General features: G+C 36.2%; 1 protein-coding gene across 1 annotated transcript in view; it reads right to left on the bottom strand.

The window, feature by feature from the left end:
* The window catches only part of GNAT3 (G protein subunit alpha transducin 3), a 68858-nt gene extending 66573 nt beyond the window's left edge, over positions 1 to 2285 (bottom strand). The window contains 1 exon segment of the mRNA XM_060108838.1: positions 2159 to 2285. Within this exon segment, the coding sequence (XP_059964821.1) occupies positions 2159 to 2285 (127 nt within the window).
* Positions 2286 to 25755: the final 23470 nt, after the last annotated feature.

Genomic DNA, 25755 nt, shown 5'->3' with positions numbered 1-25755 from the left:
TTCTCCTAAATTTTACATTTCTTTCCTATGTTTATTCTAAATCCTAATCAAAAAGAATCACGTACTATTTCCCACACATTTTGTGAAACTTCATGCCTTTCATCATTAACCTTGGGCTATTCCTGTTGCCACGTAGCCCTTTCTCAACTTAAAAAATATGTTAATGCCGAATTCAAACGCAACTGCATCGAGTACTTTCAACTCCATCCTAACTTGAAAGTAATATTCTGTGAAAAATAGAAAATTTTACTGGCACCACTTTTATAGTACTAATTGAACTTATTGCAATTTACTTAAATTATCCAACTTATTACTCATACTAATTGACACGCTGTAGGCTTTGGAAACAAAAATCTGAAATACTATATGTTATTGGTACTTTAGTCAGAACTCATCTGCAGTGAAAGGAAATGTTCCGTATCTGCACAGACCAGTTCAGCATCCCCTAGCTGCGTGTGGCTACTGAACACTTGAAGTATGGCTAGTACAACTAAGGAACTAAGTTTTATATTTTATTTAATTTTAATCATTTTTATTTAAATAACTGCAAGTGGCTTTTCGATATTACATGTTCGGCCTGCATATGGACTCTAAGATTTCCTGGGGTACTTCCTTCTGCAAAATCCATTCAACTCACCCCATGCAAACCCTTGCTGTGAACGCTGCTTTAAGATTCAGACCTCACCCAGCCATTGCAGAACTTCACTGTATGTACCAACTTTGACCCCCTTTCTATGACTCATGCTACGTGAATCCTAATCTGGTTATTTCCTCCTTTTCCCGTACCACGTGGAGCACGTGAAAGCCTGAAAGCTGTCACAAAAACGCTAACCCCTGTCCCTGTATTTTCACTCTTGTTTGTTGTCATTTCTATATTCTACCCACGTATGGGTTAACGAGAGACATTACTGGCTGCCTGTGCGAGCAGGAAGAGAAATGAACCTGTTTCAATGACTGTGCATTTATCTAGCCCTTCATTGTGCTAGCTAAAGAATAATTTCACGGCTTCATTGAATTATCCTTTCCCTGGCAAATCGTCAAGTGATTTCTCTGCCTATTCAGCCCTACTTACATTTCTACCGAAGTTCCGAACTGTAGTCACAATGAAAAATGATACTCTTTAAGAATATAAAATATAGTTAGGGCAACACTACAGCTATACATGAAAAGAGAACTATGGTACATGAGGTTTGTAGTTAATGTCAAAAGAATTGTACACACACACACACATACACACACACAAGATTTAAGGAGTTCAGAGGAGAGACCTCTAAAGTTTTTACATGCTTTTATATATAAGAAATGTGATATGAAGAAGTTATGATTTTAGCTCTACTTTTAATTATAGATAAAATTTAAGATAAAAAAGGCATTCAGAACACAGTGTAGAATACTGAAAGGACATGTGATTTGTAGGCAGACATGCCATTTTCTTAGTAATTGTGTCATCTTGTATAAATTCCTTAGTAGTTAAGGACTGAGAGGCTTAGTGTTGTTTTTTTTTCAGTTTTAATTTTTTTATTGAAGTATAGTTGATTTACAATATTGTGTTAATTTCTGCTGTATAGTGAAGTGATTCAGTTATACATAAATATACATTCTTTTTAAAAATATTCTTTCCATTATGATTTATCATAGGATACTGAATATAGTTCTCTGTGCTGTACGGTAGGACCTTGCTGTTTATCCATTCTATATGTAAAAGCTTACATCTGCTAACCCCAAATTCCCACTCCATTCCTCTCCCAACCCCCTCCCCCTTGGCAACCGCCAGTCTGTTCTCTAGGTCCGTGAGTCTGTTTCTGTTTCATGGGTAGGTTCATTTGTGTCATATTTTAGATTCCACATGTAAGTGATATATCATATGGTATTTGTCTTTCTCCTTCTGACTTACTTCACTTAGTGTGATTATCTCTAGTTGCATCCCTGTTGCTGCAAATGGCATTATTTTATTCTTTTTATGGCTGAGTAGTATTCCACTGTATACATATATACCACATCTTCTTTACCCATTCATCTGTCGGTGGACATTTAGGTTCCACCATCACGAGATGAAGTTGTTTACCCCAAATGTTTACCTCCACATAGACCACCCCCATTTCAGTTTGTGGCTAGTCCTACAGCACTTCAGAGTGAAAGTGTTTGAAAGTGAACTCACCGTAGTTCCTGATGAACCCTCCCCCATTCCCTTGAGCAGCAGCATCATTCTCTTCATCCCTCACACTTGAAATCTGAGCCATTTCTGATTCTTCCTTTCTTCCTATGTTTAATGTAGTTCGATACATGTTTCCATGTTTGGGCTATTGTGAATAGTGCTGCTATGAACTTAGGAGTGCATGCATCTTTTTAAGTTATAGTTTTGTCTGGATGTATGTCCAAGAGTAGGATTGCTGGATAATATGATAATTCTTTTACTTTTCTGAAGAACCTCCACACTGTTTTCCACAGTGGCTGCATCAACTTATATTCCCACCAACAGTGTAGGAGAGTTGCCTTTTCTCCACACCCTCTCCAGCATTTGTTATTTGTAGAATTTTTCATGATGGCCGTTCTGACCAGTGTGAGGTGGTACCTCATTGTACTTTTGATTTGCATTTCTCTAATAATTAGTGATGTTGAACATCTTTTTCATGTGCCTATTGGCCATCTGTATTTCTTCTTTGGAGAAATGTCTGTTTAGATCTTATGCCCATTTTTCATTTGGGTTGTTTGTTTTTTGTTTACAGTGTTCTGTTGAAGATTAGAAATAATATCTGTAAAACTCCAAGCATGGTTCCTGGAGGATCATAGGAATTCAGTACAGAGTAGCATTTATAGCTTTTCCAGATGAAGAAAATTGCATGTCCTGAGAACCAGAGGCAGGAATCCCTATAGACACAGGTAGGTTTAAGAGACGGCGTGGTGGGTTGCCATGAACAGATCAGTTTGGCTCAAGGACTGTGTGTATTTGGGAAAAATGGGAGATATACTTAGAAAAATAGATTGAAACAAGATGGTGAAGGGAATTGTATTCCAAGGTAGAAAGTTTACTATAAAGATTGGAAGGAGCCAATAAATATTTTTGAGTAAGGGAGTAACCAAGTAGAAGTGACGTCTTAAGAATGTAAACCCACCAGTACCATGTCAGCTGGCTTGGAAGAAAGGGAATAGAAATAGATGATCAAGTCAGGAGTCTCTTACAGTAATTAAAACATTAGAAAATAAGGATGAGAATTAGTGTATTAAATGTGGAAAAGTAATTTTAAAATAATGTACAAACATAGGAACTAGTATCTAGAAAAAGCTTATAGACGCTTGATGAAAAGAGAAGCATAAAATGAAAGCTCGATGCAGTGAAAGGAATACCTTTTTTTGGAGTCAGAGAGTTGGGCTCAAAAACCTGCCTTCACTCTTTCTGTCAATTTAATCATATACCCAATCTCCATGAACCTCAGTTAGTTAATCTGTAAAATAAGAATAGTGATACCATTGAATTTGCTGTGTGATTATAATATGACAGGGTACTAAGGCAGTTTAAATTCTGAATTGAGATTATGATAGCATCAATAAACAGGGTTTGAAATAGAAAGTAAGAACAAGATAGCTGAAAAAAACAACGTATTTGAAAGAGAAAATAAGAGGACTAACATTTTATTTGCCTGATTTGCTATAACAGCGGGTCTCCTTTAGGCAACATATAATAGACATTTGAAAATACATGATTAGTACTCAAGAGAGACACAATTATTTTATTTTGAAAATGAAGGTTATTTTAGAAGTATGGGAAAGAAATCTAAGACTGGGATGACACCACCTTGTGAGTTTTTTTTTTTAAACATCTTTATTGGAGTATAATTGCTTTACAATGGTGTGTTATTTTCTGCTTTATAACAAAGTGAATCAGCTATACATATACATATATCCCCATATCTCCTCCCTCTTGCGTCTCCCTTCCATCCTCCATATCCCACCCCTCTAGATGGTCACAAAGCACCGAGCTGATCTCCCTGTGCTATGCGGCTGCTTCCCACTAGCTCTCTGTTTTACATTTGGTCGTGTGTATATGGCCTTGCCACTGTCTCACTTCGTCCCAGCTTCCCCTACGCCTCCCCATGTCCTCAAGTCCATTCTCTACGGCTGCGTCTTTATTCCTGTGCTGTCCCCACGTTCTTCAAAAACCATTTTTTTTAGATTCCATATATATGTGTTAACATACAGTATTTGTTTTTCTCTTTCTGACTTACTTCACTCTGTATGACAGTCTCAAGGTCCATCCACCTCACTACAAATAACTCAATTTCATTTCTTTTCATGGCTGAGTAATATTCCATTGTATATATGTGCCACATTTCTCTATCCATTCATCAGTCAGTGGACACTAAGTTTGCTTCCATGTCCTGGCTATTGCAAATAGAGCTGCAATGAACATTGTACTACATGACTCTATTTGAATTATAGTTTTCTCAGGGTATATGCCCAGTAGTGGGATTGCTGGGTCGTATGGTAATTCTATTTTTAGTTTTCTAAGGAACCTCCATACTGTTCTCCATAGTGGCTGTATCAATTCACATTCCCACCAACAGTGCAAGAGGGTTCCCTTTTCTCCACACCCTCTCTAGCATGTATTGTTTCTAGATGTTTTGATGATAGCCATTCTGACTGCTATGAGGTGACACCTCATCGTAGTTTTGATTTGCATTTCTCTAATGATTAGTGATGTTGAGCATCCTTTCATGTGTTTGTTGGCAATCTGTATATCTTCTTTGGAGAAATGTCTATTGAGGTGTTCTGCCCATTTTTGGATTGAGTTGTTTGTGCTTCTAACATTGAGCTGCATAAGATGCTTGTAAATTTGGAGATTAATCCTTTGTCAGTTGCTTCATTTGAAAGTATTTTCTTCCATTCTGAGGGTTGTCATTTCAACTTGTTTATGGTTTCCTTTGCTGTGCAAAAGCTTTTAATTTCATTAGGTCCCATTTGTTTATTTTTGTTTTTATTTCCATTTCTCTAGGAGGTGGGTCAAAAAGCATCTTGCTGTGATTTATGTCATAGAGTGTTCTGCCTATGTTATCCTCTAAGAGGATAGTGTAGTGTCTGCCCTTACATTTATGTCTTTAATACATTTTGAGTTTATTTGTGTGTATGGTGTTAGGGAGTGTTCTAATTTCATCCTTCTACATGTAGCTGTCCAGTTTTCCCAGCACCACTTATTGAAGAGGTTGTCTTTTCTCCACTGTATGTTCTTGATTCCTTTATCAACAATAAGGTGACCATATGTGTGTGAGTTTCTCTCTGGGATTTCTATCCTGTTCCATTGACCTATATTTCTGTTTTTGTGTCAGTACCATACTGTGTTGATTACTGTAGCTTTGTAGTATAGTCTGAAGTCCAGGAGCCTGATTGCACCAGCTCCGTTTTTCTTTCTCAAGATTGCTTTGGCTATTTGGGGTCTTTTGTATTTCCATACAAATTGTGAATTTTTTTGTTCTAGTTCTGTGAAAAATGCCATAGATGGTTTGATAGGTATTGCATTGAATCTGTAGATTGCTTTGGGTATTGCAGTCATTTTCACAATGTTGCTTCTTCCAATCCCAGACATGGTATATCTCCCCATCTGTTTGTATCATCTTTAATTTCTTTCATCAGTGTCTTATACTTTTCTGCATACAGGTCTTTTGTCTCCTGAGGCAGTTTTATTCCTAGGTATTTTATTCTTTTTGTTGAAATGGGAGTGTTTCATTAATTTCTCTTTCAGATATTTCATCATTAGTGTATAGGAATGCAAGAAATTTCTGTGCATTACTTTTGTATCCTGCTACTTTACCAAATTCATTGATAGCTCTGGTAGTTTTCTGGTAGCATCTTTAGGATTCTCTTAAGTATAGTATCAGGTCATCTGCAAACAGTGACAGCTTTACTTTTTCTTTTCCTATTTGGATTCCTTTTATTTCTTTTACGTCTCTGACTTCTGTGGATAAATCTTTCAAAATTATGTTGAATAATAGTGGCAAGAATAGACAACCTTATCTTGTTCCTGATCTTAGAGGAAATGGTTCCAGTTTTTCACCATTGAGAACGATGTTGGCTGTGGGTTTGTCATATATGGCCTTTATTATGTTGAGGTAGGTTCCCTCTATGCCTATTTTCTGGAGAGTTTTTACCATAAATGGGTGTTAAATTTTGTCAGAAGCTTTTTCTGCATCTATGGAGATTATCATATGGTTTTTCTCCTTCAGTTTGTTAATATGTTTTATAACATTGATTGATTTGCATGTATTGAAGAATCCTTGCATTCCTGGGATAAACCCCACTTGATCATGGTGTATGATCCTTTTAATGTGCTGTTGGATTCTGTTTGCTAGTATTTTGTTGAGGATTTTTGCATCTATATTCATCAGAGATGTTGGTGTGTAATTTTCTTTTTTCGTAGTATATTTGTCTGCTTTTGGTATCAGGGTGATGGTGGCCTCATAGAATGAGTTTGGGAGTGTTCCTCCCTCTGCTATATTTTGGTAGAGTTTGAGAAGGATAGGTGTTAGCTCTTCTATAATGTTTGATAGAATTTGCCTGTGAAGCCATCTGTTCCTGGGCTTTTGTTTGTTGGAAGTTTTCTAATCACAGTCTCAATTTCTTGTGATTGGTACTTGTGATTGGTCTATTTATATTTTCCATTTCTTCCTGGTTCAGTCTCAGAAGGTTGTGCTTTTCTAAGAATTTGTCCATTTCTTCCAGGTGGTCCATTTTGTTGGCATATAGTTGATTGTAGTAATGTCTCATGATCCTTTGCATTTCTGCAGTGTCAGTTGTTACTTCACGTTTTTCATTTCTAATTCTGTTGATTTGAGTCTTCTCCCTTTTTTTCTTGATGAGTCTGGCTAATATTTTATCAATTTTTTTTATCTTCTCAGAGAACCAGCTTTTAGTTTTATTGGTCTTTGCTATCGTTTCCTTCATTTCTTTTTCATTTATTTCTCATCTGATCTTTATGATTTCTTTCCTTCTGTTAACTTTGGGGTTTTTTTGTTCTTCCTTCTCTAATTGATTTAGGTTTAAGATTAGGTTGTTTATTTGAGATGTTTGTTGTTTCTTGAGGTAGGATTGTATTGCTATAAACTTCCCTCTTAGAACTGCTTTTGCTGCATCCCATAGGTTTTGGGTCCTCTTGTTTTCATTGTCATTTGTTTCTAGGTGTTTTCTGATTTCCTCTTTGATTTCTTCAGTGATCTCTTGGTTATTTAGTCATGTATTGTTTAGCCTCCATGTGTTTGTATTTTTTACAGGTTTTTTTTCCTGTAATTGATATGTAGTCTCATAGCATTGTGGTTGGAAAAGATACTTGATATGATTTCAGTTTTCTTAAATTTACTATGGCTTGATTTGTGACCCAAGATGTGATCTATCCTGGAGAATGTTCCATGAGCACTTGAGAAGAAAGTGTATTCTGTTGTTTCTGGATGGAATGTCCTGTAAATATCAGTTAAGTCCATCTTGTTTAATGTATCATTTAAAGCTTTGTTTCCTTATTTATTTTCATTATGGATGATCTGTCCATTGGTGAGAGTGGGGTGTTTAAGTCCCCTACTATGATTGTGTCACAGTCGATTTCCCCTTTTATAGCTGTTGGCATTTCCCTTATATATTGAGGTGCCCCATGTTGAGTGCATATATATTTACAATTGTTATATCTTATTCTTGGATTGATCCCTTTATCATTTTGTAGTGTCCTTCTTTGTCTCTTGTAATAGTCTTTATTTTAAAGTCTATTTTATCTGATATGAGCATTGTTACTCCAGGTTTCTCTTGATTTCCATTTGCATGGAATATCTTTTTCCATCCCCTCACTTTCAGTCTGTATGTGTCCCTAGGTCTGAAGTGGATCTCTTGTAGACAGCATATGTACTGGTCTTGTTTTTGTAACCATTCATCGAGCCTGTGTCTTTTGGTTTGGAGCATTTAATCCATTCACATTTAGGGTAATTATTGATATGTATGTTCCTATTAACAGTTTCTTACTTGTTTGGGTTTTTGTTGGTTGTTTTCTTCTCTTGTGTTTCCCACTTAGAGAAGTTCCTTTAGCATTTGTTGTAAAGCTGGTTTGGTGGTGCTGAATTCTCTTTGCTTTTGCTTGTCTGTAAAGCTTTTGATTTCTCCATCGAATCTGAATGAGATCCTTGCTGGGTTCTTCCCTTTCATCATTTCAAATATATCATGCCACTCCCTTCTGACGTGTAGAGTTTCTGCTGAGAAATCAGCTGTTAACCTTATGGGAGTTCCCTTGTGTATTATTTGTCATTTCTCCCTTGCTGCTTTCAGTAACTTTTCTTTGTCTTTAATTTTTGCCAGTTTGATTACTGTGTTTCTCCTTGGGTTTTTCCTGTATGGGACTCTGCGCTTCCTGGACTTGGGTGGCTATTTCCTTTCCCATGTTAGGGAAGTTTTTGACTATTATCACTTCAGGTATTTTCTCAGGTCCTTTCTCTCTCTCTTCTCATTCTGGAACCCTTATAATGTGAATGTTGTTGTGTTTAATGTTGTCCCAGAGGCCTCTTAGGCTGTCTTCATTTCTTGTCATTCTTTGTTCTTTATTCTATTCCATGGCAGTGAATTCCATCATTCTGTCTTCCAGGTCACTTAACCACATTCTTCTGCCTCCGTTATTCTGCTATTGATCCTTTCTAGTGTATTTTTCCTTTCAGTTATTGTATTGTTCATCTGTTTGTTTGTTCTTTAATTCTTCTAGGTGTTTGTTTTTTAATTTTTCTAGGTCTTTGTTAAACATTTCTTGCATCTTCTCGACCTTTGCTTCCATTCTTTTTCTTAGGTCCTGGATCATCTTCATTCTCATTATTCTGAATTCTTTTTTTGTAAGGTTGTCTATCTCCACTTCATTTCGTTGTTTTTCTGGGGTTTTATCTTGTTTCTTCATCTGATACAAAATCCTCTGCCTTTTCATTTTGTCTATCATTCTGTGAATGTGGTTTTCATTCCACAGGCTGCAGGATTGTAGTTCTTGCTTCTGCAGTCTGCCCTCTGGTGGATGAGGCTATCTAAGAGGCTTGTGCAAGTTTCCTGATGGGAGGGACTGTTGGTGGATAGAGCTGGTTGTTGCTCTGGTGGACAGAGCTTAGTAAAGCTTTGATCTGCTTGTCTGCTGATCGATGGGGCTGAGTTCCCTCCCTGTTGGTTGTTTGGCCTGAGGTCACCCAGCACTGGTAGCTACAGGTTCTTTGGTGGGACTAATGGTGGACTCTGGGAGGGCTCACATCAAGGGGTATTTCTCAGAACTTCTGCTGCCAGTGTCCTTGTCCCGCAGCCACCCTCTGTCTCTGCAGGATACCCTCCAACACTAGCATGTAGGTCTGGTTCAGTCTCCTATGCGGTCACTGCTCCTTCCCCTGGGTCCCGATGTGCACACTGCTTTGTGTGTGCCCTCCAAGGGTGGAGTCTCTGCTTCCCCCAGTCCTGTCTAAGTTCTGCAGTCAAATCCCACTAGCCTTCAAAATCTGATTCTCTGGGAATTCCTCCTCCCATTGCCAGACCCCCGGGTTGGGAAGCCTGCTGTGGTGCTCAGAACCTTCACTCCAGTTTGTGGACTTTGGTGGTATAAGTGTTCTCCAGTTTGTGAGTCACCCACCCAGCAGTTATGGCATTTGATTTTATTGTGATTGTGCCCCTCCTACCATCTCACTGTGGCTTCTGCTTTGTCTTTGTATATGGGGTATCTCTTTTGGTGAGTTCCAGTGTCTTCATGTCAATGATTGTTCAGGAGTTTGTTGTGATTATGCTGCTCTCGCAAGAGGGAGTGAGCGCATGTCCTCCTCCTCCACCATCTTCCATAAGAATTATTAATCAAGGCAACATCAGAAAGGGTCAAGGAAAACTATCCTTCTGTGACTTATGAATACATCTTTTCTTCTGTTAAGGAGGATGCATATATTTCTTTTTTTTTTTTTAAGAAGATGTTGGGGGTAGGAGTTTATTAATTAATTTATTTTTGCTGTGTTGGTTCTTCATTTCTGTGCAAGGGCTTTCTCTAGTTGTGGCAAGTGGGGGCCACTCTTCATCGTGGTGTGTGGGCCTCTCACTATCGTGGCCTTTCTTGTTGTGGAGCACAGGCTCCAGACGCGCAGGCTCAGTAGTTGTGGCTCATGGTCCTAGTTGCTCTGCGGCATGTGGGATCCTCCCAGACTAGGGCTCAAACCCGTGTCCCCTGCATTAGCAGGCAGATTCTCAACCACTGCGCCACCAGGGAAGCCTCAGATGCATATATTTCTTAATCCTCATTTTATTCACTTATTTCAAAATCTTCCAGAGATTTTTTTTTTCTCTAATTAAGTTGAAAGGTAAGTGGTAGTGGAAGCCACCGAATTCCATTATAATTATTCCCACAATCTTGCTTAGGAAAGGTTTACTCTCTTGGAGGCAGTGTAAGTATAGAGGAGGATACGGGGCATCAATGGATTGATAAGAATCTCTAAAAGAATTTACTTCCTTGATTACATCTGCAATTTGCGTAGAGCCTGATTTTGAGGCTTTCTACCTATTGACTCATCTTGACAACCAGCCAAAAGGAATTTCAAGGCACACACAGAATGTAGCGGCTCATTCAGCCTTTTCTGCACTCAGGAGAAACCGTTTCCATGCACAAAGTTATTCGTGTTAAAGTCCCACCTAGAAAAATGTATGGAGTAGAAAATTTGGGGACTTAAAATTTTTGAAAACTTATTATGTTGTCCTGAGGATCTGTAATCCTTATTTGAACCTCACCTGCCCCACCTCCTCCTGTCTCCTCATAGACCCCAAAAGTTTACTGCTTCCTCCTCAGTTTCCTGGAGGACAAACTATGGAAATCGGGAACCTACATGGAAGATCTTTCTAAGCAGGGAACATGGTTTATTTATTCTTTTATTTTTGTCTCCCTTAGAGTCCCTGGGGCATAGAAGACCCTTAAAACTTATGTATTGATTTTCTGACTGCTGTACTGACTAAATGTCTGTGTAAATGAAAGAAAAGCAGTGAATAATCATATTTATTAATACAGATACTTTACTACCTTCCTTGCCCTTCCTCTATTCTTTCAAGTTATTTTAAGAGGACGGTCATTGTAATTAGCTTATTCTTCATTATATTTTGCCTTTTAAAAAATAAATCTTAACACTGTTTTGGTTTGTAGCCTGCTATACTTGTTATTTTAAAGGCCTCAAATTTAAGATGAAAACAAAAAAACATGTAAAACTAGTGTGCCTTTGTAAATATTTGAAACCAATATAGTTGTTTTTTTCTTGTTTTCTCTCCTTTTCTTTGTATTTTGGAAACACTAAGCCCAAGGAAAACACAATTTGCTCAGGTCAAGGAGGTATTCCTCAGAGGGAATATAGTCTGCTTTCTTGTGGTTCTTTATCTTTTCCTATAAGGCTTTTCAAAAAGGTAATGTCAAGAACCTGTTATCCTTAATGACAATTGGGCCAAATGCTTTATTTTGCCTGCTGTCTCATACCAGTTCTATGACTCTGTGATGATAAAAAGAAATTAAAGGAGTGAAAATATACCTGTCAGAGGTACAAAAAATAAAAAAGAAAGTGAAAAGGAAGTAGTAAACCAAATGGAACTCAAAGAGAGTAAGCATAATGCAAATACAGAGTATTATAAAGTAGGATATTAAGAAATTATTGACATAAAAATCTGAGAAAAGTATGGGAGTTTATGAAATCTGGGTGAAAACAGAAACTTGGAATTTCATGGTGGGTGATATGTAGAGATTATATAATAAAAAGTTTTAGGGCCTCCCTGGTGGCGCAAGTGGTTGAGAGTCCGCCTGCCGATGCAGGGGATACGGGTTTGTGCCCCAGTCTGGGAGGATCCCATATGCCGCGGAGCGGCTGGGCCCGTGAGCCATGGCCGCTGAGCCTGCGCGTCCGGAGCCTGCGCGTCCGGAGCCTGTACTCCGCAACGGGGGAGGCCACAACAGTGAGAGGCCCGCAAAAAAAAAAAAAGTTTTAATGTCATGAAATAGAGCCCTGGATATTTTTCTCAAAGTAATTCAGCCGGTTCAGGGCCAACACAAAGTTACAATACAGGTTTTTCTGCTTGAAGCCATTAAAAAAGTTATTCATGTTATTAATATAAACTCGTTGAGAACAAAGATTTTTATCTGTTTCATTATGGTGTCTCTACGGTCAAAAACAATGCCTGTCGATATTAGGCACTCAACTAGTATTTGTGGGATACATGAATGTGTACTGAATACATTGATTCATTAAGACAATTTTTGAAGGGTTTGTGGTAAAGCTTCTGTGTTAATAATAAGGTCCAAGATATATAAGCCCTGAAATATTTGATATTATTTTCTTAAATACTCTTGAAATTTTAGTAAATAGGTGGAATTATATGTAACTACCTGATATTTGAACATTTTTCACCTATAGAGATAGCAATTTCGTGTTTCAATTGAAAAATCACTGACATAAATTCAATAATGTATCATTCTAAGACTATGAAAAGATAATAATTGTATATAGTATTGGAAAAATAATATATCAGCTATGTTAATGATCTCTGATAATGTTAAAGGTTATTTATCTGATTAGGCTGGATGATTTAGCAAGAATCGTCCTGGAAGCTTGTTAAAATCTACATTTCTGAGTCCCTACCAATTGAGATTCTGGACTAGAAAATCAAGCCTAAACTCCTCAGCCTGGCATTCAAGTCCCCCAGAATCAGGTCGTAGCTTTGGTGTGGTGTCCATCACCAACTCTTCACCAGCTCTGTACTACCCTCTTCACTCTCAGTCACACGTCTTTGCCGTCTGCTCTCTCTATGTAGAATGCTGCACTAGTTTGTCAAATTAATACATTTCTGACCATTTCTTCACAGATTTACTTAACTGTTTGTTTATTGTCTGTCTCCCTCAGTAGCCAGTAAAATCCCCAGTGGCAGGACCATTCACCAGCATCTACCAAGACCTTGGGAAATTTCTCTGGTAAATAGAATGTGATCAATGAATATTTGTGATACCCATAGTTGAATGGCATGTGTACACTTTCCTATAGTACAAGGCATAATGACATAAATATGAAATACAACTATACCACCCATGCAGTAGGACTGCCGTGGGTGGGTTTATTAGTTCTCCTGGGATTGGGGAGTAGTTTTTGGAATGGCTTCATCAAATTGATGGCAAGTCAAAGTTGCATTTATGATTGAAGGCTAGGGATTTTCTCCACAGGCAAGGACTGACTGGAGGTCTTAGTTCTCTCTGTCTCTCTCTCTTTCTCTAGCTCTTGCTCTCTTTCTTGCTCTCCCTCAAAATGGTGCATGTCGTAAGTATTTTTTCATTAATTTCTCATCTGTTGTTTTTTATTATCTAATCCTTATCATAGTTTGAGTATCTTAATTAGTGGTTTTGTCTTTTGTTTAACTAATTTATTGTTATACTATGAGTGTTTTTCTCTTTCATAGTGAATTCCTCTTATTTTTCTATAATTCTCTTGGTATTTGTGCTCAGTGTAAAAGGGAGTTGGCTTTTGGAATTATTCCAGAAACTTTGACCTATGATTTACAACATTTACTTAATGAGACAAAAGAAAACAAACAAAAGAACATTTTTGAACATCCCCAGAGTCTTTTCCCATTAACATATAATTTTAGATTGTTTCAGTTCCTGCTATTGGCAGTCTTAGGAGCTGCCAGTTCACAGTGCCTTCAAATTTACATGAGAAGGCAATGAGAACATATGGGAACAAAGTTCTGTTTTTCATATTCTCCACCTTAACCTTTCCCTTTAAAATTAAGTCAGCATGAGAGGAAATAAACACTTTTTGTCTCCATTGTACAATGGGAGTGATATCCTCCTCCATTTCCCCAATTATAATCAGGTTCCAGATGGCAGCCTTAACATGCGAATTTCCAATCAAGTTGACTCCAAAGAGCAGTTTGGCAAGTATTTCTACCAGGTGGAGGCCAACTGTTTCTAAGATTGGAGCCAAAGGGCCAAATAGCAATCCAAAACTGTTCACAGGACTTACAGCTCAATTTTGGAGCAAGATATCTTGTGTTAAAGAACTATTTGACATTTCACCTGAGAAAGAAAAAACAATTATGAGAAGACAACTTAGAATTGATGCAGCACTATGTAGCTGTCAAAAAAACTGGGACTTGTTTTGCAAAATATTTTATGAACAATTATCAAGATGTAAAAAGTTAAAGGGGAAATAGAGAGAATGATTAAAAACCCACTGCTTTTTCTGAGCTATTTCTCCTGCTTCATGGGAAAAGAAAGAAACAAGTGCTTGTGAAAATCCATAGATCTAAGAATTTTACCCATTTTTGTTTTTATAAAAGGAAAACCAAAAAGTATTACATATCAACTGCTTCATCCTGGTCATATGTGAAATGGAATTGCCTAGATAGATATTTATTCCCTGTAGTGTTCACACTTAATGATTTGACATTTTATTGACTTCAGAATTAAAAACCAAAATTCTCAGTCTTAAACCTTAGAGGGGAAAAATATTCTAAATCTAAAGTTTTACCTTTCCACAATGATTATACTATTTTATTGAATAACTGAGTCTCTCTCTCTTTCTCTCTCTTTTAAGGAAGACTTGACAAATTTATATTGACTTCTAATTCATTAACTCCTCAGGTAGATATCATTATAGTTTTCCTTAATTATTTGTTGAGATATTTCCTTTCTATCAAATATTTTTGTTATGGGTTACATTCTCTTTCTTGATAGTTTCAGCAATTACAAAACTTCATCCTTTAAGAAACTGTTTTTTTCCCCCACAATATAAAATACGTTGGTGATATTTTAAGTAGCAATGATTTTTGTTTATTGAGCTCCATTTGTGTATGAAACATGGGGGCAAGAAATTTGCACATGTTATCCCTAATTTATTAGCATTTTCTCATGTATAACAGCGGTTAGTAATGGTGTTTACCTCTTTGTGCTGTTGTGAAGAGCTGGTAAATGAAAGCACTTAGAATAATGATGGCCACATGGTAATATCTATATGTGTTAAGTATTATTTAATATAATACCTATAAAATATAATGTTTATATTTACATGTTACCTAATAGAATTGTCCCATAAGGTTAATATTTAAATGTTGAGAAAATTGAAGCTTAAGAGTTTAAGTAACTGGCCCAATTTTATGAAGTATAGAAGCCAAAATCTCGAACTCCAAAGCCCAAGTTTGTAAGCTGCCTCTCCTGAAGTTGCTTCAGTACTTCCCACACCACGTGGAGTTCCCAGTGTATGGAATATAAATATGAGGGAGAACTGAGCCTTAGCACACGTGCCAAGTTATAGAGATGCTTATCATGTTTATGGGAGAAACACTTGCCTGAATTCTGCTCTACACATGGGGTCTTTCATTCCATTTTGTGTTTACTGGATGCTACTCCTTTTTTCAAGTCCTACTTTTGTCTTAGGTTTGTTGCTTTCTGGCTCTCCTACCCATTCTCCCTCTGATTCCATCTTTCATCTCCATGCTAAGAGGAGGAAAGTTACTCTAGTTTAAAGTAAAACCATCCAATCTTTCCTAGTGAAAACCAGAAAGTTTTTCTCCTGCAGCTTCTCAGTAATCAGTAGGCATGGCACATTTGTCTCAATTAGTCACAAAGACTTTCTTAATTTTAGTTTGAAGTTTTTAATGGTGACTAGGAATACCTCAAATGACTCTTAAAGGATTAAGATAGGCTCTTTTAAGTGACTGTGTGAATTTGTATTGAAGAAATGCATTTTTTGGTGAATATGATGCTAGAACCAAACAGCGTGATTGCTGTGAGGAAGGAAAGCTTATCTCTCCATAAAAAAAAGTCTGACAGAAAATAATTTCATTTCCCTTTTTGATGTATCACGTGTTCTTTGTAAAAGCAAAACCAGATGGAAATAAATAGATGTTTTAGGCAAGAATCCATAAGTCAGGAAGAAATTGGGGGGGGGGGACTACTTTGAGATTTTATTTTCATCTTTGCTAGTATACATATACCTGCTTATCTAGGTCAAGAGACCCCTGTGCCTCTTTAATTAATGTATTATAAGCATGTAATTACTGGGATAAAAGTCAAGAGGAAAAGTCATCCTGCAACTTCCTGCCTTTCAGTCAGTGGTATACGCAGAGCTTCCGTCACTGTTCCTATCTCTCAGTGTTAGCCTTCATCCTAATGACCCAGAGGTAACCTTTCCTGATTATAAGTTTTTCCAGCAAGAATAAATCAATTAGAATTTCTCCTGCAGAGTTGCTGTGGAAATTAGGACTACTTATAATGATATTTCTCAAGATACTACTCTAAAATGGTTACTTTGAATAGTTGCATGCTTTAAATCTGGCTAAGTAATTTATCAGGACATAGAACTTACATTTATAATTTATAAGACATCCAGAAGATATAGTAAGGTTTCTGTTTTTCTTGCTTTTACTATCTCTGGGCCACAAATCCTTGAATGAAGGTAGCTGTCACAGCATGTCTAACTTGCGAATAACTGAAGGAGTCAAAATTATCTGTTGAGAATGACTAAACATTTAGTGTGAAGTAAGATATTTGAGAACTAACTTAGGAATACTTATCATGCATGCTGAGAAACTGGAAAGTTCTAACAACTTCCAGGTGCTCATCAATGATAACATTTATTTATGAGACTGAATATATTCTTATATACTTAGTAATTCATTCCTTTTTTGATGAGTCAGTATCTCTTCTGTTTAGCCAATTTCCACATCTCTAAAAAACATTTTCTGCTTAATTTACCAAATGTTATGACCTTTAATTTTCCTCTTATGACTCAGAATCCTATGATATGCACAAGTTTGAACATGTAATATGTGTGGCTATGGAGTGTGGGGATAAATAAATGTTGATTTCACTTGACTGAAACTCAGGTTCAAGTCTTAATAGATACTTTTTGGATGTAAAAAATGATCTGATAGGGAATGATCCTAATCATCAGAATTTTTCTGATCATCTAAAAAATTGTCAATAATTTATGGGGAATTTTAATTTTCTTTTCCAAATTTTTCACTAGTTTATCATGTTGAAAATATTTATGTATAGTGTTTTATTGTTGCTTTTGCTGTTTATTTGTTTTATTTTTCTTCACTAATTTTTTATGAAGCCAGTTCTACTCACCAAATATATGTACTAGATACATATCTCTCTTTTTAATTCAATTAAAGTATGAGAGACATTAGGTGCTATGGACTGAATGTGTCCTACCAAAATTTAATATGTAGAAACATTAATTCCCAATGTGTTGGTATTTAGTGATGGGACCTTGGGGAGGTAATTAGGTTTAGATGAGATCATGAGGGCAGAGTCCCTGTGATGGGATTAATACCCTTAAAAGAAGATGGAGGGACCAGAGCTTGTTTTCCTTGCAAGAAGGGAGCTGTCTATAAACCAGGAAGAGAGGCCTCACCAAGAACCTGACCATGCTGATCTTGACTTCCAGCATCCAAAACTGTGAGAAATAATTGTTGTTTAAACCACCCAGTCTATGATATTTTTATAGCATTATGAACTGACTAAGATATTAGGGTTTATCTCCTGAGTGTTCTTTTTTTGAGTTGTTTATATTGTATGCATAGATGAGTGAGGTGTGCACTAAGCCCACATGGAGCTTACAACCTAGAGCAGAAATCAGAATACATATACCAGCTGCTACAATACAAACTGAAAATTAAGTGATAGTATGAGAGCTACATCCCATCTGCCATATAAAGAAGAAAAGAAAAGAAAAGAGAAAGAATATTTCCAGCTTGAGGAGTTGTTTTACCCTTGAGGAACAAATTAGATTAAAATTTTTTTTTTACCATTTATTATCAAAATTTCAAAATTATGGAAGTCAGAAAGGACAGTATAGTGAAACCTACATACCCAATCCCTTAGATTCAACTATTATTAACTTTTACCATATTTGCTTAAAAAAATTAGATTTTGATGGTGGAAAAGCCAGGGTAGACATTTTAATTAAAAGAAACTTTATAAAGAAAGGCACTGGAGTAAAGTCACTCAGGGATTGCTTAAGAAGAAGACATAAGAGGATAAAGGGACAAAAGAGAAACCAAGGTTATCATATAACTTGCATTTGGATCATATGAACATCAAGCTCAAGAACATGTGTAATGGGATGCTGGGGAGAGAAGGGATATAACTTCTTTTGTGTAAATCCCTATGCTGCATGTTCTCATCTGTATTATTTTATGTAAGATGTTCTGAACTTTTTCTGTAGATAACAGAGATTTTTTTTTCTTCCGAGGTACTATTTGGAAAGAATTTCTAGCATGTTGGGTTGAATGGCTTTCAGGGAAGAAAGAATGGAAGCATGGAGGTCAGTTTAGAGGGCTAGGTATGAGAGCTATGTGAGTGCTAATGAAAGAAAACTGAGTGCAGGACATGGTGAAGGACAAGGAGCACATTTGCTAATACAATTTTAGTTAACTTTCAAGGATGTGGCAACTGACTTGGTGTGGATCATGAAGGGAAAGAAGAGGCAAAATTAAGAAGGGAATAATAATAAGCTGCTATTTAATGAAAACTAACTCTGTGTCAAGCACAATGCTAAATATCTTAAATTATATGTTTGTGATTCTCAAAGTCACATGCCATTGGTTTTCCTATTTTTAAAAAGAAGAAATTGAGGCAGAAAGAAATTAGAACACTTTTATGGATAAAGAGAACTTGCAAGTAGAAGACTATCTTGCAAGTCCAGTCCTATAGTTTGATTCTACAAGCTCTCACTTTTCTACCTTACCTCCCTAAAATGCATTTACAAGGAGATTTTGAGTCTTAATGAAGGAAAAAGGGATGATGCTATTAAGAATGACAATAGGAAAAACTAGCCACGGAGAATGATAATGAGTTTGGTTTGGATACTGAAGCAGAAACTCTGGATGTCATGTCCATTTTCCTCTCCTTCCACAATCAATTTCCTTCCTATTTTTAACTATGACCTGGTTGTCTAGAGTAAAGAATACATTTTCCAGCTTCTCTTGCAAACAGGTGTTGAAATGTGACAAAATTCTGGACAGTAGGAAGTAAATGAAATGCTAAGTTTAGTTTCCAAGAAATGTCATTAAGGAACAAATGTATGCTCCTCTTCCACCCCTCCACCCCGATAGATGGAAGGCAGGGGCCATGGCTGAAGCTTCAGCAGGAATTCTGAGATTTATTGTTCGTTTCATGAGACCAGAAGCCACAACCAAACAGTAATAAGATAGAAGTCTCCTGGATCCCTGCTACTGTGAAATTAGAGGGAGAATAAACTTGTTTAAATTATGATCACTCTAGTATTTTTCCCATGTGAAAAGCATAATCTTGTCCTACCAGACACAAACATACTGATTTTGATTTATGTTGCTTCCTCAAACATTCCTTTTTCCTATTGTGTAAAAGTAATAAGTACCTTCAATGCCTAAATGCCTGTATTTTTATTTACATGTTGTTCTCATTTACCATCTTAGATACACTGAATTGTTATTTTTAGCAATGTGGTTTTTGTTAATATTCCTTTCTTCTGTGAAAACATTTTGTGTAGCTGGAAAGAACTTAGAAGTCAGATATAATTTAGGGCTAAATCTCACCTATGCCATATATTAGCTATATATTCGTGAAAGATTCCTCAATCTTGCTGAAAATTATTTTTCTCAGCTGTAAAAACAAAGATAAGAATATCTGCCACAAAATTTGCTGTATAGATTAAATAAACTAATATATAGAAAATGTTAAGTAAAAACTTAGTTGTCCTCTAGTTCATGAACAGTGCCTGGCACACAATGAGTGATATTTGTTGAGTGAATTCTAGTTTTACAGATGGAAACCCCCAGATAAATGTAGTCCAAGTATTGAACTCAAAACCATATTGTGAAAACTCTGGTCAAGAAAGGCTGAGGAGCTATTACTATTTTTTCTTTTTTCCTCTGAGAGTTGACTATTAACAGAATACCTTATGTAACTTTTTTTTTAATATCTTTATTGGAGCATAATTGCTTTACAGTGGTCTTATATAACTTTTGATTTAAATTTTTATGAAAGAAAAGAGTTCACAGAGAAGTAAGTTCCTGGATGAATAAGGGCTTAAATTTGCATGTCAATTTCTCAAAATTTACAGAGTACTTAGGTAATACAAAAGTAATGCGAACATTTGATTTTCATAACGTATAGTATCCCTTAATTCTGATTCTTAGTTGAACTCTGGTGACCTAGTCATATAAATTTACGAACTAGTCATATGAATTTATCACATTTAAAAGGCCGTAGATGCTAATATTAGAATTATTTATATAATTATTATCATCATCAAATAAATACTACTAATAATAAATGCATAAATATGGTAATAGTTGGAAAACCTTCAGTGAAAAAGAAATGTTTCTAGAATCAGTCAGGAGTTTTATATGGAGCATCTTTTTGGTTATCAAATGACCATGTTTGATTTCCAAGAAAATTATGGGAACCTTAAGAAAATATGTGTCTCTTTAGAATGAACTGTTAAGCATCTATCTAGTCCTCATGGGGCTTTGGCTTGTTCCAAGTTACTTCCCTAAATAACTGGTAAATGTATAATATAAGATAAATAATTGAAGAAGGGTCTATGTAGTCTGGAACTCAAGGATAATTTTGGTGTGGGAAAGAAGGGTTTAAGCACAAAAACAGGAAGGGGAATGAATTATTAAGGAATGGCACCTCAGTGCTGGGAATTATGGATTGGATCTACCTTTGATGTTTTGGGAGATGCAGTTATAGATACGCATTGCTTTAAATGATTTGAGTTTTTGGAGTGTGTTCCTTTGAATGTGGCACTTGGTGGACTTGGAGGTAGTGCTTGGCCTGTTATTTATGTTACCTGGTGGTTGTAATATGAAAAGGTTTTCAATTTTTATTTCCTAATAAGTGTCGTTCTAACTGGATGTAAAGAGATAATGGAGATATTGAGACGATTCGACTCTTTGGCTCAGGTATGCATCTGAAACTGTGTGGAGCAGTCATTCCAGGTGACACAGTGTTGGTGTATTAGATGCAGGAACTCTGGAGCTAAGCATAAAGTAGTGATTGATTCTTAGTAACTAATCGCAAACTGGGGCATGTATGTTTTGTATGCATTCCGAGTATCCTTTGGAAGAGGAAAAGTAAAAGTACATACAATAAAAGATGAAATCATGAGGATGCTTATAGGTATAGTTATGCTTCTTCCTTGTTCTGAAATAGAAGGTAGGCTCCTTTAGATGGAGACCAGGTCTGGTTTATTCCTAGCCTTAGGACAGCAATTATTTATTAAATGAATACAAGTGGAGAATTTAAATGACCATCCCACATTATGCTAAAAGAATCTCTCCTATTGAGTGTGTGTGTGTGTGTGTGTGTGTGTGTTTGTATGCATATATTTTAGACTACGAGAGTTCATATATATGTATATATGTCATATATATACAAATATAAGATCATATATAAAATGTGTTTATGTGTATATATATGCAAGATAATAATAGTAATGATAATTATAGCTAACATGTGTTAAACTTTTATTACGTTCTAGACACAGTGCTAGGCACTGAAGTGTTCTGTTTAAGAATAACGTAGTTCCATAAACTATAAAATTTCTACAAACATTGATTGTACTATTAGGAAAATGAATATGAATAAAATATCGAATAGTTAGTGGTAGTGCAAAGTATAAACCCACATATATTTGACTTCAGAGACAATGCTCTTAAGCGGTGTGTGTACATTTATAAAGATGTCTAAAAGATCAGATGGACAACAACTATGCTTTTACTGACTCTTTTTTTTACTGAATTAAGTATAATTCACTTCTAACAAAATGTTTAAAAATGTTTTCACTTCTGTATGCAGTCTCATATACATGCACAAAATAAAGAAAATGCTATTCCAGTTATATCACTCTCTTATTTTTAATATGATAGTCTAAAGTGGTAAAGTGCACCAGTGAAGCTAGTTAATTGTGAATGTATTCACGGTAAACTATATTATTACATGCTCTTTTTGAATAAAGCAGGAATCTGATTCATAGTGGTATTCATTACCTACATCTATATAAGCACAAACCAGAATACTATTGATATATAGAACATAATAGTATTATATAAATTATGAAATCAGAATTATTTTTATGTCTACTCTTTTTATTGGTTTGGAATCATAGGTGTGACCTCTGGATAAGTCTTTAGTCTGTGAACCTCTGTGCAGGTTCCTCAGCTCTTAGCCTGGACATTCTCCAGAGCTCTCTCATGTCCTGGACTCTACTCAACGCTGGCAGCCTTCTAAGTCACCTGATAAATTCGTTGGAGCAGTATTCTCAAATGTCATATATGCTGCTTCCGAAATCCAAATAGACTAACCAAACTATGTACTTCTTTCTTAGAGGTAGCATATACAAGGTATAATAAGCTGCTCTTTTCCTTTAAGGGGGTATCCTAAAAATCATTAGGCTCCTAAGACCCTCTCTGCTGATCTGGCCCATGAATCTTGGTAGGTTTATCTTCCACCCTCTAGTTCAAAAGTGTCTAACAAGGCCATCCAGAGTACTTGGGCTTTATATTCACCAGTTCCAATTTGTATGTCATTTTCTCTCTATATATAGAACCAGAGTGACATTGTGCAGAATGTGAAGCATCCCATGTACTGTATTACGACAGAGAGCAAGCACTTTAACAAAGCCTAGGACCATGACTGTAAATGCTTATTGCTGCCATTACCATGTAAAGGCAGACTGATTTTTAAAATTCTCTTTATTGATGGGGATGGAAAAAATATATTTGTGAGATCAATAGATACATACTAAGTGCCGTAGGTTGCGTTGACGTGTTCCAGTAAAAATAACACATCCACATTGCAGCCGTAAATGGAGCCACTTTGTTAAGTCCAAGGTATTCCATTGTCATCCATATGGTTTTTGAAAAATATGGCTGTAATGTATGACAGTAGAGAAGGACCAGGTTAATAACCACATATTTTTGTTTTGTTTGAGGAAATATTCTGAAGACACTCGTTAATGCGTATTCCATTTGTCCTCTTTGGTGCTTTATTTCCCTTGGAATTGATGGGAATAACAAAAATAAAGAGAATTCCCAGCCCCAATTATCCTTAACTATTTTTGGCTGTATAATCCATTTTTTCTATGTTTAGGATAGATTGTTTCCAGCTGAGTCACAAGATTATTTCAAATGGAAGTAATCTATCCTAAACATAGATATTCTATTAACTAGCTCAGGGCTTTTAGCATCTGACTGTGGACATGTTGTGTTTTTTTGTTTGTTTTTTGTTTTTTCCAGTATCTCTGCTGCACATTTACCCAAGTAAACAGAATTTGCAAGCACTGGTCCAGCCATCTGAACTTTTAATAAACTCCACAGCTGATTTTTGCTCTATTGGGTTGAAAACTTGTTAAAGTCAATTAAGTTTCTCTTTGTCTTAAACCATCTCTTTCAAAGCTCTATTTTGATTGTATTTTCCTGCTTTACTCATGCTCATGAGATATCTATTGAGATGATGGCCTAGGACCTAAGAAAATAATATACATCTCAATTAACTAATTATTCTTATTTTTAAATAATTATGGTCTCTCTTTCTAAGACTCTGTGGCCTTCACACAGTAAGATCATCAGTTCCTGGTGATGGTTATCTTATGTAATGGACTTTTTTCCAAATTTCACTCTTAGAATCTAAGTTCACATGGGAAAAATAAATAACTCTTATGGAGGGTTTGGATTATATCGACTCTGTATTATTAAGTTATAGCTCTTTAGGCTTAGGCTTTTTCTTCCTTATACACTTTTATTCATTTATTTTTAAAAAATTTATTGGTGTTATAGTTGATTTAAAATGTTGTGTTAGTTTCAGGTGTACAGCAAAGTGAATCTGTTATACATATATGTATATCCACTCTTTTTTAGATTCTTCTCCCATACAGGCTCTTATATAGTATTGAGTAGACTTCCCTGTGCTATATACAGTAGGTCCTTGTACACTTTTAAATATTACAGGGGTGGCCATAGAACTATTTGAAGTTTGAAAATATAAGTCTCTTGATATATGAAGTTGTTGTTGTTTTTGTTGATCCTTAGGATCCTAGCATGGAAACTGAAAAACAGAGAAAACTCTTCATGTGCTCTATGTTAGGGCACTCTGAATATATTCACATTACTCAATACCATTTAATGCTTTTAGAACCCTTGGTTTTACTTCTTTTTAAAAAAATTTTGTTTCTTGGGCTTCCCTGGTGGCACAGTGGTTGAGAGTCTGCATGCTGATGCAGGGGACACGGGTACGTGCCCCGGTCCAGGAGGATCCCACATGCCGCGGAGCGGCTGGGCCCGTGAGCCATGGACGCTGAGCCTGCGCATCTGGAGCCTGTGCTCTGCAATGGGAGAGGCCACGACAGTGAGAGGCCCGCATACAGCAAAAAAAAAAAAAAAATTTGTTTCTTTACTTTTAAGTAGTATTTGCAAATGTTTAAAGATATAGAACCTCTAAAAAGAAAAAGTGCAATCTATGTCCCATTTCTGCCTAGCCCCAGTCCCATTTCTCTGAAATGACCTCTTTAAACTATTTCTAGTTTTAGTTTTCATTGCAGTTCCTCCACAATTGTATGTGCAGTGAGCATAATGTTGTGGCTAAAAGTGTAGAGTCTGGGTTCAAATCCTTGCTTCACCACTTATTAGCTGGATGAGCTTTGGCTTATTAACCTTCAGTGCCTCTGGAAAATAAAGATGGAAGTATCAACTTTATAAGTTGTAATACATTGAAGTATTTTAGAATAATGTTTGGCATGTAATATCATCTATTCTTTTTTTTGAATTTTTGAATTTTATTTTATTTATTTTTTTATACAGCAGGTTTTTAATAGTTACCCATTTTATACATATTAGTGTATATATGTCAATCCCAATCTCCCAGTTCATCACACCACCACCCCTGCCACTTTTCCCCCTTGGTGTCCATACGTTTGTTCTCTACATCTGTGTCTCAATTTCTGCCCTGCAAACCAGTTCATCTGTACCATTTTCCTAGGTTCCACATATATGTGTTAATATAGGATATTTGTTTTTCTCTTTCTGACTTATTTCACTCTGTATGATAGTCTCTAGATTCATCCATGTCTCTACAAATGACCCAGTTTCATTCCTTCTCATGGCTGAGTAATATTTCATTGTATATATGTACCACAACTTCTTTATCCATTCATGTGTCGATGGGCATTGAGGTTGCTTCCATGACCTGGATATTGTAAATAGGGCTGCAGTGAACATTGGGGTGCATGTGTCTTTTTGAATTATGGTTTTCTCTGGGTATATGTCCAGTAGTGGGATTGCTGAGTCATATGGTAATTCTATTTTTAGTTTTTTAAGGAACCTCCATACTGTTCTCCATAGTGGCTGTATCAGTTTACATTCCCACCCACAGTGAAAGAGGGTTCCTTTTTCTCCAAACCCTCTCCAGCATTTGTTGTTTGTAGATTTTCTGATGATGCCCATTCTAACTGGTGTGAGGTGATACCTCATTGTAGTTTTGATTTGCATTTCTCTAATAATTAGTGATGTTGAGCAGCTTTTCATGTGCTTCTTGGCCATCTGTATGTCTTCTTTGGAGAAATGTCTATTTAGGTCTTCTGCCCGTTTTGGGATTGGGTTGTTTGTTTTTTTAATATTGAGCTGCATGAGCTGTTTACATATTTTGGAGATTAATCCTTTGTCCATTGATTCGTTTGCAAATATTTTCTCCCATTCTGAGGGTTGCTTTTTTGTCTTCTTTGT

Source organism: Mesoplodon densirostris, chromosome 9 (assembly GCF_025265405.1).
Source record: "Mesoplodon densirostris isolate mMesDen1 chromosome 9, mMesDen1 primary haplotype, whole genome shotgun sequence".
In the NCBI taxonomy this organism is placed as follows: Eukaryota; Metazoa; Chordata; class Mammalia; order Artiodactyla; family Ziphiidae; genus Mesoplodon; species Mesoplodon densirostris.
This window is presented reverse-complemented; position numbering and strand designations above follow the sequence as displayed.